This window comes from Stegostoma tigrinum, chromosome 9 (assembly GCF_030684315.1).
Source record: "Stegostoma tigrinum isolate sSteTig4 chromosome 9, sSteTig4.hap1, whole genome shotgun sequence".
In the NCBI taxonomy this organism is placed as follows: domain Eukaryota; kingdom Metazoa; phylum Chordata; class Chondrichthyes; order Orectolobiformes; family Stegostomatidae; genus Stegostoma; species Stegostoma tigrinum.
This window is the reverse complement of record NC_081362.1, coordinates 67911209-67925298: the sequence shown is the minus strand read 5'-3', so window position 1 is coordinate 67925298 and position 14090 is coordinate 67911209. Positions and strand designations below refer to the sequence as shown.

The window sequence follows — 14090 nt, the reverse complement described above, 5'->3', positions numbered from 1 at the left end:
ATTCCTAAATACGAAGCTAACTTGTTTCAAAACAGATATTGTTATGATCCCAGCTGATGTTATTACTGGACATATTGGTTTGATGAATGAGATTTTGTTTGATTTGGTTTGAACAAAGTGATCTCAGTCAAACATATGCAAATAATTCTGCAGATTTTGTGTCAACAATATAGCTAGAAAACTATTTATTTATAGTACAAACTCAATGATTTTGAAACACATAGTAAAAAGTATAATCTCATTAATTGCAAAACATTCCTTTATAAACTGAAAAGAAAAACAACAGGTTTTGATATCATATCCAAAATGACATCTTGTATTGTACCTCCAAAACCATTCACCAATACATGTATCAGAGTCCCTGTCTTAGCACCTTCAAAAGGTTAATTGTGATTTTAACTTATAGACGGGAACTGATTCTTCCTGGAACTATTATACTCCTGAGTTTTAAGTAATCCCTTTAGGATTTTATCCCAACGGTCTGGGACTATCACTAATTCTTTACTTGAAGGAAATCTAGTTCTCAGGAACACTGGTCTATAGACGTACCTTCATTGAAGAATCCACAGAATGCCTACTGTATGGAAACATGCCGTATGGCCCAACAAGTCCACACTGACCCTCCGTAGAGCATCCCACCCAGACCCTGTCGCTGTAACCCTGCATTTCCCATGGCTAACATACCTAAACACACATCTTCAAACACTAATGTGTAATTTAGCATGGCCATACCACCTGACTTGCACATCTTTGGATGGTGGGAGGAAACCAGCACACCCAAGGGAAACCCGTGCAAACATGGGGAGAACGTGCAAACTCCACAGACACCGAGGGTAGAATTGAACCTTGGGTCCCTGGCACTGTGAGGCAGTATTGTTAACCACTGAGCCACTATTTTGCCTTTTTTTTAATTAAAATTAATTTTTTGCAGGAATTTTGAGTATAAAATACAATTTAGGCCAATGTACAAGTCCAATTTTGGATCCAGATACATCAAAGAAAATAAAAATTTCCACAAAAGCTGACGTTTCGGGCCTAGACCCTTCATCGCCGACGGAACCCCGCCCACAGCCGACGCCGACGGAACCCCGCCTACGGCCGACGCCGACGGAACCCCGCCCACGGCCGACGACCTCATTGCTCCGCCCACAACCTCCACAGCCAGCAACCCCAGAGGAGACAGCCACACTGAGCCCTGCCGCATCTTCACCATCCCCCCAGACCTCCAACTAACTGAGGACGAACGGTCAGTCCTCAGTAAGGGGCTCACCTTTGTCCCCCTACAACCACACATCAACGAATACCAGTCACAATTGGACATAGAGCAGTTTTTCCACCGTCTTCACCTCCATGCCTACTTCTTCAACCGGGAGCCTAACCCTCCCTCCACCGACCCCTTCACCCGCTTCCAACACAAGTCCTCCTCCTGGACACCACCCCCAGGCCCCTCTGATGAAGGGTCTAGGCCCGAAACGTCAGCTTTTGTGCTCCTGAGATGCTGCTTGGCCTGCTGTGTTCATCCAGCCTCACATTTTATTATCTTGGATTCTCCAGCATCTGCAGTTCCCATTATCTCTAAAAATTTCCACAGTTGTGAGTTTACATCATCACAATAAACACTTACTTCCAACTGATAATTGCTTTATATTCAATTCCACAAATCACAGACTTATAAAGATCACTAAAAATATTGGGTCTTCTATTAAAAAGAACTTCAAAGGATTGCTCAAAAGTCAACTTAAAACTAATAAAGATGATTTCTCTGAGCTTTGAATGTTCCCCTAAGCTTAAAAGTGTACTTCCTGACCTTCTAAATTGAAGCTTGTTTATCTCCTTTGGTCATAAAACCTAACAAATGTACATAAAACATCATTTGTCCTAAAGACAGGCCTCAAAAACTATTTTAAAAGAAATCACCACAGCCTACAGAATTGAAATTGAGTGGTAACTTCAGACAAAAAAAGCCCATGTTACTAATTCAAAAACAAAAATCCAAACTTACAATAAATGATATTAAATATATGTATGTAAAAATTAAGCAATCTACATGACAATTTTTTTTATTATAGGACTTCATTTTAGAATATTTCTGTAACTAGTACAATAACCTTAGTTACTGAAAAGAAACATTTATAATAATCAATGTGCCACTTTTCAGGTACATTCAGGTGGCATAATGAGTGGAATACAGGGAGATGCCATCATTCCACATTTCTCTTATTCTGTTCATCACACAGGATTCCAATAGTAGAATAAATGAGGTAGGAAGTTGCCACTTAAAAAAGGAGTTGTTTAATCAGGATACTATAATTAAGTCTATTTATTTTCCTGATCTTCATATATGCCTAACACAGAACTATCCTTCTGCTTAAATAAATGGAATTCCAGGGTTACTTGAAGTTAATTTATACAGATATTTCGTGAAATCTTTGTGAGATTTTAAATAAATGTTTCATTTATTTCACATTTTCCTGTTGTTTATCCATTATTCACAAGCTTTTGTGCCAATTATTGTGGTGCTCTTTTTTGTCCCACTGCTGAAGCAGTTGAGGGAGACAGTTTCCCCATGGAAATACTTCAATCGGTTATGCCTTTTGGAGGTAGAAAACAATGAAGAAAGGGATGATATGCAGGCAAGGGGTCTTTGTACCTTTCTACTTAACCTTCACGTTGTATCCATAAGCAGAGATGAATAAACATCAACTTGCCAGATGAGTTCATGCATAAATTTCAGTTTGTCAAATGAGCTTTGATTTATAAAAATAAGCTGTTACAGAATAGTGTCAAATATTCCAAGCAGAATTATATCCAAACCTTGCCACAGGTATAGCAGTAAAAATTCTAGGATACTACTCATGACATTACTTATTAGCCACTCAGCTAACTCCAGAAATATGGAGTACAGAACAGATATTTTAATTTTTTGAGCAAACAATCTCATCTTCCTTTCCATGAACTACCAACAATACCAGCTGCACAAGGTCACAGAGGAGAAATTTCTCTAAGATTGAATTTGTTATGGACTACATGCACATCTTTAAATGCTCTATCACAGAATGTCAGTACCTCTGTCAATAGGAAAGACCGTATTCTCCAATGAACATCAGTGGCCAAAAGAAGGCATTTAGCATGCTTGACTTTATTGGTCAGGGAATTGAGAACAAGAGTCAGAATATCATTTTGCAGCATGTAAGACTTTGGTGAGGCCACATTTAGAGCATGGCATTCAATTCTGGTCACCACATTACAGGAAGGATGTAGAGGCTTTGGAGAGGGTGTGGAAGAAGTTTGTCATTGCTGCTTGGCCTGCTGTGTTCATCCAGCTCCACATTTTGTTATCAGGATGCTGCCTGGATTAGAGGGTACAAGCTATAAGGAGAAGCTAGAAAACTCAAAAACTCAGTTGTTTTCTCTGGAGCAGCAGAGGCTGAGGGGAGACTTGACATACATCTATAAAATTGTGAGATGCATAAATAGGGTTGATGGTCAGAATCTTTATCTGAGAGATGAAATGTCTAATACTAGAGGGCACACATTTAAGGTGAGAGGTCAAAAGTTCAAAGGAGATGTAAGGGGCAGGTTATTTTACACAGAATGTGGTAGGAGTGTGGAATGTGCTGCCAGGGGTGCTGGTGGAGGCAGATACAATAGGGGCATTAAGGGACTTTTAGATAAGCACATGAATATGCAAGGCGTGGAGGGATGTGGACCAAAGGTAGGCATAAGGGTTAGTTTAACGTGGCATCATGTTCGGCACAACATCTTGGGTCCAAGGGCCTGTTCTTGTGCTGTACAGTTCTGTGTTTTATATATATGTGCGTTTTTAGATTGCTGCAGGCTTGTAGCCTGTTTGGCAAATTCTATTCTTGTAGTAAACCTTTATCAACATAAACTTAAAAGTCAAATATAGCATGGTTTGCATAAATAAAAGCTGGAGATTCCAGGATCACACCATAGAAGTTTGGAATCTACAAGACTGTTTGTTTAAAAAAAGCTACGGATTGCTGTCACTAGATACAATGCAAATTCAATGACTTAATGTTGCAACATTGTTTGAAATGAACACTGTACTGGAGAAATGGGACTAAAAATACTACCTGGATTGTTTGTTTTCCATCACACCTGATAATGTGATTTGAGACATTGAGCTCAATCTGACCCTGTGGTTTACGGATGACATCACTCTGGATTTAGAGATAAAAGACAAATAAGATTTTAGTGCATGCAGTATAGATTAATTTTCAGGTGTTAGTCTGGGTAATCAAATCTAAAGATTATTAATATATTCTAAATTGAAATGCAGATCAGAGTGAAGGGATGAAAGCTTTATTCAGTTTCCTGCTCTTTTCGTCCCTTCATTAAAATGCTCATAACCTGATGGAGTCACTCAACTGTTGCAAGCCCCAGTGTAGGACTTGCTAGAGTTGGAAGAAAAACAAAGTTGCTGGAAAAGCTCAGCATGTCTGGCAGCATCTGTGAAGGAGAAAACAGAGTTAACATTTCGGGTCGGGTGACCCTTCCTCAGAACTGGTGGTGGCTGGGAAAATGTCAGTTCATATGCAGAAAATAGGGAGGTGGGTGGAGTAGGGAGTAACCGATAGGATAGAGGCCAAAGAGAGAGAAAGACAGTTGGACAGACAAAGGAGTTGCTAACGATCAGGCTGGGAGGGTGAATAGTTGTTAATGGGGACTGTTGGTGACTAACAACAGGGGGTGTGTAATGGCAGGCTGTGTGGTAACAAGGCTTGGTATGTGGGGTAGGGGGCCGGGATATGGGAGAGTTCAGGCCCTAAAATTATTGAACTCAATTATTGAATTATTGAGTCTGGAGAACTGCAGGGTCCCCAAGCGGAAAATGAGGTATTGTTCCTCCAGCTTGTGTTGGGCTTCACTGGAACACTGCAGCATGCCAGAAACAGAGATGTTGGCCAGGGAGCAGGATGGTGCATTGAAGTGGCAGGCAACAGATAGTTCAGGGTCTTTTTTGCCAGTAGAACGTAGATGTTCTGTGAAGCGGTCACCAAGTCTACACTTAGTTTCCCCAGTGTAGAGGAGACCACATTGTGAGCAGCGAATGCAGTAGACTAGATTCTGGGAAGTGCAGGTAAAGTGTTGCTGGTTACAGGGGAAGGTGCCGTAGGGCTATGAGGAGGTGTTGGGGCTGAAGGAAGTGTGGATCAGGGTGTTCTAGAGGGAACGGCCCCTGCAGAAGGTGGACAAGGGAGGGGAGGGGAATATCTGTCTGGTGGTGACATCTTGCTGGAGGTGGCGGAAATGTGTCTGATGATCTTCTGGCTGGTGGGATGGTAGGTGAGGATAAGGGGAACCTTATCACTGTTGTGGGAGGGAAGAGAAGGGGTGAGGGCAGAAGTGCGGGAGATGGGGCTGACCTGGTTGAGGGCCCTGTCGACAACGGAGTTGGGGAATCCCTGGTTGAGGAAGAAGGTGGACATTTCGAAGGCTCCCTTGTCAAAGTTGGCCTCATCTGAAAATATGCGATGGAGACGGTAGAACTGAGAGAATGGGATAGACTCTTTACAGCAAGTGGGGTGTGAAGATGTATAGTTCAGGTAGCTGTGGAAGTCAGTAGGTTTGTAATGGATATTAGTGGCCAGTTTATCCCCAGAAATGGAAACAGAAAGCGGGACATAACACCAGCGCTCCGTCGGAGGCTCACTGATGATGTTACCTAGAATGGTGACGAAACGTCTGAAAACTAACCTCCCAGCTCAGTGAGCAAACTCACATCCAGAACCTCAACCTGAGCTACAAATCTTCTCAAAACTCGGAAACAGAAATGTCGAGGACAGGAAGGGAGGAGTCAGAGATAGACCAGGTGATAGTGAGGGCAGGGTGGAAATTGGAGGCAAAATTGATGAAGTTTTCCAGTTCCAGACGAGAGAGGGAAGCAGCACCGACGATATAATTTACGTATCAGAGAAAGAGTTGTGGGTGGCGGCCAGAATAGGACTGCAACAAGGAATGTTCCATGTACCCCATGAAGAAGCAGGCAAAACTCGGGCCCATGTGGGTACCCGTGGCCACCCCTCTTAACTGAAGAAAATGAGAGGAGTTGAAAGAGAAGTTGTTGAGCGTGAGGATGGACTCGGCCAAGCGGAGGAGGGTGGTGGTAGGTGCGTATGGTTCAGGTCGTTGCTCCAGGAAGGGGAGAGCCCTAAGATTCTCCTGACAGGGAATGGATGTGTAAAGGGATTGTACATCCATGGTAAAGAGGAGGTGGCTGGAGCTGGTAAGCTGGAAGTTTTGAAACCAGCGTAAGGTAACCTCATCGAATCAAATAAATTTCTTACAGGGTATTACAGCACAGCAGGAGACCACTTGGCTCATGGCATTCATACCTGCTACTCAGAAGGTTGTGAATCTTTGGAAGTTTCCATTCCAAAGATCTATGGAATTTCAGTTGCTGATTATATTCAAAACTGAGATGACTTTCCTTATTTACAATATCAAGACATAAGGAAATAGGGCAGGAAAGTGCAATTGGTGTGTAAAATCAGCCTTGATCATATTAAACAGCAGAACAGATCTGAGGGCCACATGGCTGACTCTTATTTGTAATGATCTAATAGCATAGCATTGAACGAGTTACTTTATACAGTTAGAACAGAATAGTTATGTTACTTACTGGTGATTTGTAGTACAGCAATTCACCACCTTTAAGGACAAACCATCGCCGTTTCCATGTTTTCACTTTTCCTCCCAATTTCAACAAATATCCAGACTTTTCTAACAGTTCCTGTACAATGGATCATTGTGCATTTTACTATTATCGTATTGTTAAAAAAATGCTTTGTATTTTACCTTGTCGCATTATAAATGGATATGGAGCAATGCAAATTTTAGATTTTTTTACGAGTTTGATGCATTTGTCTCAAAAAGAGATAAACTACCATTTAAATGACTGCAGTAGGGATCACGACTCGCACTTTATAAAAAGGTTTATTTATTTTGAAGTGAGCATATTCTTCAGATATATTGATGACAATTTTAGGAGAATTTCTGCTCATCTTCAACACGTCAATTTTGTGTATTTGTGTGGATCTCAAATTTCCAATCAAAGACTTCAGGAGTTTACAAATTACAGCAACAAAATTCAGATCAAAACTATAAATTGGATCACTAATGGATAATCTCCAAGCTTCTGCTTTCTGCAGAGAAGGAAGTGACTTTACTCAAAACATGTATTTGAAGAAAATGATGGAACTCATTTTTAAGCATGTCAGACAACACTCGAACTCAGCATTTCCATCTAATAAAGTAGTAGTGATTTGGAAAAGCTGTACTTTTACATTAGGTAACATTAATGAACAACACAATGTGAAACAACTTTATAGTTGAAACCAACTAACATTTTGGACAGTAAGTATATAGAGTGGGACTCTAATCAAATAATGATGTTTTGCACTACAGCAAGAAAAAATGTCAAGTCTTGTAGTTTGTACCACTGGGAATGAAAGAGTAGGAAGTATTGGAACTTGTGACAATGTGGCCATGCGTCGTTTGTGCTATTGATGGAAGCAAACCCTTATCTGGAGTGTTTAGGCTGTTGGCTTTGGCCACCTATAGGTGAGCCTAGTTTTGCTTCTGGTCAGTGATCAAAAACATAAAACTTTAAACAAGGGTCATTGGATAATGATCAAGATTGAGGACTAGTTGATATCCTCATATCTAAGCCTAGAGCAATGGGATTAACTGTAGTACTCTCAAAGTTTAAGGATTGTCTGTGATAAGATAAATAAGCTGAGCACAGATAATGGATCAACCACAGAACTGTTGATCTATGAATGATGATTGCTTCACTACCTGGCTCTGCTAGATTTGACGAGGATAAAGACTTACATTTTTCCCACTGTCGATGGAATGGGAAGAACATGTTTTCGGAAGTTTTTGTTCCGGCTCAGAACATTCTGTGTCTGTACAGTATGCATCTGGTGGGATGGCGTAATCACTTTCTGAAGTCATAGAGGACATTGATACTCCTGCTCAAAATATTTATAGAATATGTTCATTAATATTTGTGCAAACAGTATACTTATGGAAAACTATCTTCCACAAAGAAGTGAAAAGATAGCATATCCTCTTCAAAACTCAAAATATCTGAGCTGAATAATTCCTCTTATTTGCATAGAATGGGATTGAATTTTGTTATTCTCCACTATTGGAATTTAGGATACTTCCCTACACCATGCAATACCTCAATATTTTACTTCACATATAGGGAATATAGGCTATTTTACTTTGCCCAACTGGAAATGCCCTTTTCGTTGTGTTCCTAATTAAAAATGGGGATATGTGAGGGCTTGTTGCAACATGGGAATATAAAATCATTTACTCTTACACAGATAGAATCTACATTTAGACTAGAGGCCAAAATCAGGAATTCCTTCCCAAAAACCCAGCTCTTGCCATTTATTGCAGGAGAGCAGCAACAGTAGGGGTGCAGTTTATAACTTGCACATCTGTGGTCCAAGTACGTACTACTAATCTGATTAAGTGTATTTGCAGCAGATTTTGAAACTGTTCTTAGCCAATCAGAACATGGTTCCAACTCTAATCATAGCTTAAGGATTAATTAAGAGAGAAGAAATTAATTATTAATCCTGGAAACTCTTATTCATGCCTTAACATAATCATTTGCTTACAATGATTCTCATTTTTTCATTTATCTGGATTGCTTTATACAAATCCAAAGGAAATCTCACCTCGTTTCATGGCCCGTGGACTGCTTGGACTACTGCCTTTGCGAGAGTCTGATCCTGTCAGTGAAGTTCTGGAACTTCCTCTGGAGCTGTCACTTTCTTCAGTTTCAGAAAACTCATCTGAGAAAGGGCTTGTACTAATCTGAGTTGCTTTCTTAAAGATTAAAACAAGATCTGCAAATCAGCTTTATATTTTATTATGTGTTATGTTACAATACGTGAGACTGAATTTCTCTCTTCTTGGTAATGCATTTAGCAACTAAATATACATCTTTGAATCTATTACAGAGTTAATTAACAATGGAAGAAAATGCTCATCATTGATTGAAAAACATGCAAGTCAATGGGATATATTTGAGTTAATGGGTGAAAAATTTCAGATCTTCGGTTTCTATAGATATTTCTAACGGAAAGGGATGGGTTTATGACTGGACTAAATTAAAGACCACCCATTCATTAACATAAGTTTGTCATAGTTTAAATGTTGCTATAGACAGATACAAAGGCAATACAACCAGCAATTTTTTAAAAGGAGGATAATTTACTCAAAGTTAGAAGTAAATGATATCTTGCAGCCAGCACTGGAAGTCAGGTATCTTGTTTGCCACCTACATGCAGCCGAAAATGCCTAAGTTTAGCAAATTGGTGAGTGGAGAATTATAGGCTTGAAAATATGAATCTAGCACGATTTCTGGTTCTCTTAGATATTGAAAAATAATGCAATATTTTTTTCCTGTTATTCGTAGGGTAAATGCCAAAACTGATACAGGAACTCATTCAAAGATTAGCTACATTCACTGATGTTGTTATTAAACTACTGTTGAAAGTTGAGCCTGATGAAGCAAGTGTGGATTTGCAGAGGAATTAGATGAAATTAGTAAATGCACAATGGTAGAAAGATCATTATGTACAAAACATAGCAAGATCAAATGTAGCTAGAAGTGCACTTGAGAAGTACCTGGGGCATTTGCAAAGCTAGTACTTAAATGTAGAGTCATAGACTCTACGTATAGCATGTGTACAGCATGGAAACAGACCCTTCAGTCTAACTCAATATTGCCAACCAAATATCCTAAATTAATCTAGTCCCATTTGCCAACATTTGGCCCATATGCCTTCAAACACTTCCTATTAATTTACCAATTCAGAAGCCTGTTAAATGTTGTAATTGTAACAGTCTCTACAACTTCCTCTGGCAGCTCATTCCACACACACAATACCCTCTGTGCGAAAAAGTTATCCCTTAGGTCCCATTTAAATCTTTACTCTCTCGCCTTAAACCTATGCCCCTACCCCAGGGAAAAGATCTTGGCTGTTCCCCCTATCCATGCTCCTCATGATTTTATAAACTTCTGTAAGGTCACCCCCTCAGCCTCTGATGCTCCAGGGAAAATAGCCCCATCCTATTCAGCTTCTCCTACAGCTCAAACTCTCCAGCCCTGACAACATCCTTTTATGAACCCATTTCAAGTTTTACAACACCTTTCTTTTAGCAGGGAGACCTGAATTGAATGACGTCTTCCAAAATTGGCCTAACCAGTGTCCTCTACAGCAGCAATATGACCTCCCAACTCCTGTACTCAATGCATTGACCAATAAATGCAAGCATACCAAACATCTTCTTCACTATCCTGTCTACCTGGGACTCCACTTTCAAGGAACCTGCACTCCAAGGTCTCTTTGTTCAGCAACACTCCCCTGGACCTTACCATTAAGTGTATAAGTCCTGTCCTGATTTGTCTTTCCAAAATGCAGCTCAGCACATTTATCCAAATTAAACTCAATCTGCCTTACCTTGGCCCATCGGCCTATCTGATCATGGTCCCATTGTACTCTGATATAAGCTTCTTGGCTGTCCAGTACACCATCAATTTTGGTGTCATTTACTTACAAACTTACTAACCATACCTCCTATGTTCACATCCAAATCATTTATATAAATGACAAAAAGCAATGGACCCAGCACCAAGGCAAGTGTCACACACACCGGTGGCCTCCAGTCTGAAAAGCAACCCTCCCACGACCCCCCCTCTCCTATCCTTGGCCCACTTCTGTATCCAAATGGCTAGTTTTCCCTGTAATCCATGTTATCTGATTTTGCTAACCAGTCTACTACACGGAACCTTGTCAAATATCTTCCTGAAGTCCATACAGATCACGTCCACCACTCTACCCTCATGAATTCTTTTCAATACTTCTTAAAAAAAACTCATTCAAGTTAGTGAGACATGATACAGTGTCTAATTACTGTGGAGCAGCTGTGAAGTAAACAAAGCAAATGCCTCACCATACTGCAAGATTAGAAAAGCATAAATCAGTAATTTGGTTATTCTTAGATCCCTCATCCATTTTGGACTCTCTGACCACAGATAGTTGATCTACCATTGGCTATATCTGGTCCTTGATTGAACCTGCTGTGACTGTGACAACCTGACTCCACACTCTGTTCGAAAGGATACAGGCGTGTGCACTCAGCCTGATCTTGGTTACTCTGTACCAATCAAACCACAATGGCTTTTATGTCATCAAGTTTGAATTCTACCAATGAGAAGAGTGAATATTTGTACTGAGTTATGAAATTCGCTTATGCAATCTGTTCAATTTCAAAACTGGCTCCCACCACCATATACAAAATGATTGAGACAACTCAGAAGTTCATCCCTGTAAGGTGAAGGGTGGAAAGGTACTGATGTAGTATTCCTTTAATAGTTTGGGTCCTTAATTAATAACCTAAATATTAATATCTTTATATACTTCAACACCTGTACTATACAAATTGATTACTGATTTGTAATTTTATAACAATTTAAATTCCATATTTCTTCTTTTAATATCCAGTCCACTACTTCCTTGTTTCCTTTTTAAGTGTCAATTTAAGTGTCTATTTTTGTTATGACATGATTGTCACATGTTTTTAAATACACACAGTCATTATACGAGTTCTATCATCTAGGTTACTCTGCAATCAGCTTTTCCAATGTGAACATGCTTCTTGAATAAATTACGGCCAGAATGTAAGAAATGGGAGCAGATATGGGGAATTCAGCCTCTTGAGTCTGTTCCACCATTCAATATGATCATGGCTGATATCATCTCAGCCTCAATTCTACCTTTCTACCCACTCCCCATGGCTCTTTAGCCCATTACTAATTAAAAATCTGTCGATGCCCTCCTTAAACTTAGTGAATGTCCCTGTATCCACCACAGTCTGTGCCAGTGAATTTCACAGATTCACAATCCTTTGAGGGAAGAATTTCTCCTCATCTCTGTTTCAAATCTGCTATCCCTTATCCTAAGACTATGATTTGTCTTTCTAGATTGCCCCACAGGATGCAACATCCTCTTTATGTTTACTTTGTTAATCACCTTTACCATCCTGTATACCACAGGTAGATCTCCTTGTATTCTTCTAAATGCTAGAGAGTTTGGGCCTAAACTGCTTAAACTTGTCTTTATAAAACAAATCCTCTGGTTGAATCAATCAAGTAAACCTCCTCTGAACTGGCTCCAATGCAACTACATCCCTCCTCAAGTAAAGGGACCAAACTGTATGCAATACTCCAGGCATGGTCTCACTAATAGTGATAATGGGAACTGCAGATGCTGGAGAATCCAAGATAATAAAATGTGAGGCTGGATGAACGCAGCAGGCCCAGCAGCATCTCAGGAGCACAAAACTTCATCAGATGAAGGGTCTAGGCCCGAAACGTCAGTTTTTGTGCTCCTGAGATGCTGCTGGGCCTGATGAGGTTCATCCAGCCTCACATGGTCTCACTAATGCATTGTTGCAATACTTTACTAGTTTTAAACTCAATTCCTTTAGCAACAAGTACTAAATATCCAATAGCTTTCCTCATTGCCCGCAGTACCAGCATATTACTTTTCTGCAATTCACACACAACTACCCTCAGATCCCTCTACACTGAGGCACTCTGAGGTTTCTACACATTTACACATTCTACACATAAGTTGCCTTTCCATTCTTCTGACCGAAATGGATAACTTCACACTTATTCATGTTAAAATCCGTCTGCCAAATTTTGACCCATTCACCTAAACTATCCATATCCACTTGTAAATCTCTTATTTCTCATTGCAACTTATTTTCTCATCTTCTTTAGTGTCTGTAAATTTGGCTATTGTACCTTCTATCTCAGCATATAAGCCATTACCAATTGTAAACAGTTGGGACCCGAGGACCGAACCCTGTGACAAGCCTGTTAGTTATATACTGCCAACCAGAAAAAGATGCACTTATTCCAACTCTCTACTTCCTGTTGATTAGTCAATCATCTACCCAAGCTAATATATTACCACTAGTCCCATGTAACCTTACCTTGTGTGTTAATCTTTTGTGTGACACCTTATCAAATGCCTTCTGGATGTCCAGCTATACTACATCTACAGGATCTCAGTTTTCATGTTACATTTTTAACGATCTCTAGAAAATTAATCAAGCTTGATTTACGCTTCATAAAACCATGCTGACTCTGATGGATTGGGTTTTAACTTTCCAAATGTCCATTACTTCCTTAATAATTGACTCTAACCATTTCCCAATGACAGATATTAAACTATTTAGTCCATAGTTTCCTACTTTCTGTCTCCATCTCTTTTTGAATAAGTGTTATTATTTTTTGAAGTGTGAGGGGGAAGCGGGAAGAGGCAGCTTGCAAAGAGGCAAGATGTTAAAATAGTATTGTTGAATCAAATACATAAGATCAGCGAAGGCCAATAATAAGGCATAGTAAAACAAAACATGAGAAAGGTGAATTAAGGCCAGTTTGTAGAATATTATCTTCACTCAAGAATATTCAACATGTTGGAGGTTCTCAGCTCTGATGCAGAGGCAGATTAGGCTACAATGGTAGCTAAGAAAAAGGGACAAGTAAGTATAATAACAGTATTACCAATCTTCCGGAAACACAAGATAGAAATGCTATACTTCACTCACTGAAACACAAAGTACACGGGAACAACTTTCAAAACAGATATTTATTTGATCAAAGATGGTGCAACAGAGATGAGGTAATCCTTTGGCAAAAAGGACTTCCAGCAGAATTTCAGACTTGCAATGCTTCCTTCAAGTATTGTCTAATAGCAACAGTTTTAAAGATTGTTTTCATAATGACAATGATTGCATGCATCATCACAAACATCCTTGATTGTACACATACTTCACTGTAAAAGGTTCACTTACCCATCCACTAAGTTAGGATAAGGAAAGGAATTTAAACATCAGGTAAGAATGCACCATTAAAAATTTTAGCTAAAATTTGTGAAGAGTAATAAAGACATAATGGCCAATGGTTGCACTCAACTTCTTTTGTGTAAAATACTTAGTAAAATCATGGCTTTAAGCTGGACACA

General features: G+C 39.6%; 1 protein-coding gene across 2 annotated transcripts in view; it reads right to left on the bottom strand.

Moving 5' to 3' along the window:
* Positions 1 to 14090, bottom strand: part of plekhh2 (pleckstrin homology domain containing, family H (with MyTH4 domain) member 2) — a 114014-nt gene that overhangs the window by 35134 nt on the left and 64790 nt on the right. For both annotated transcript variants that reach the window (XM_048536634.2, XM_048536635.2), the window contains exons 11-14: positions 8724 to 8874; positions 7861 to 8000; positions 6647 to 6757; positions 4098 to 4184 (exon numbers count right to left, since the gene is read on the bottom strand). In XM_048536634.2, coding sequence (XP_048392591.1) covers positions 4098 to 4184; positions 6647 to 6757; positions 7861 to 8000; positions 8724 to 8874 — 489 coding nt within the window. The remainder of the gene's footprint in view (positions 1 to 4097; positions 4185 to 6646; positions 6758 to 7860; positions 8001 to 8723; positions 8875 to 14090) is intronic.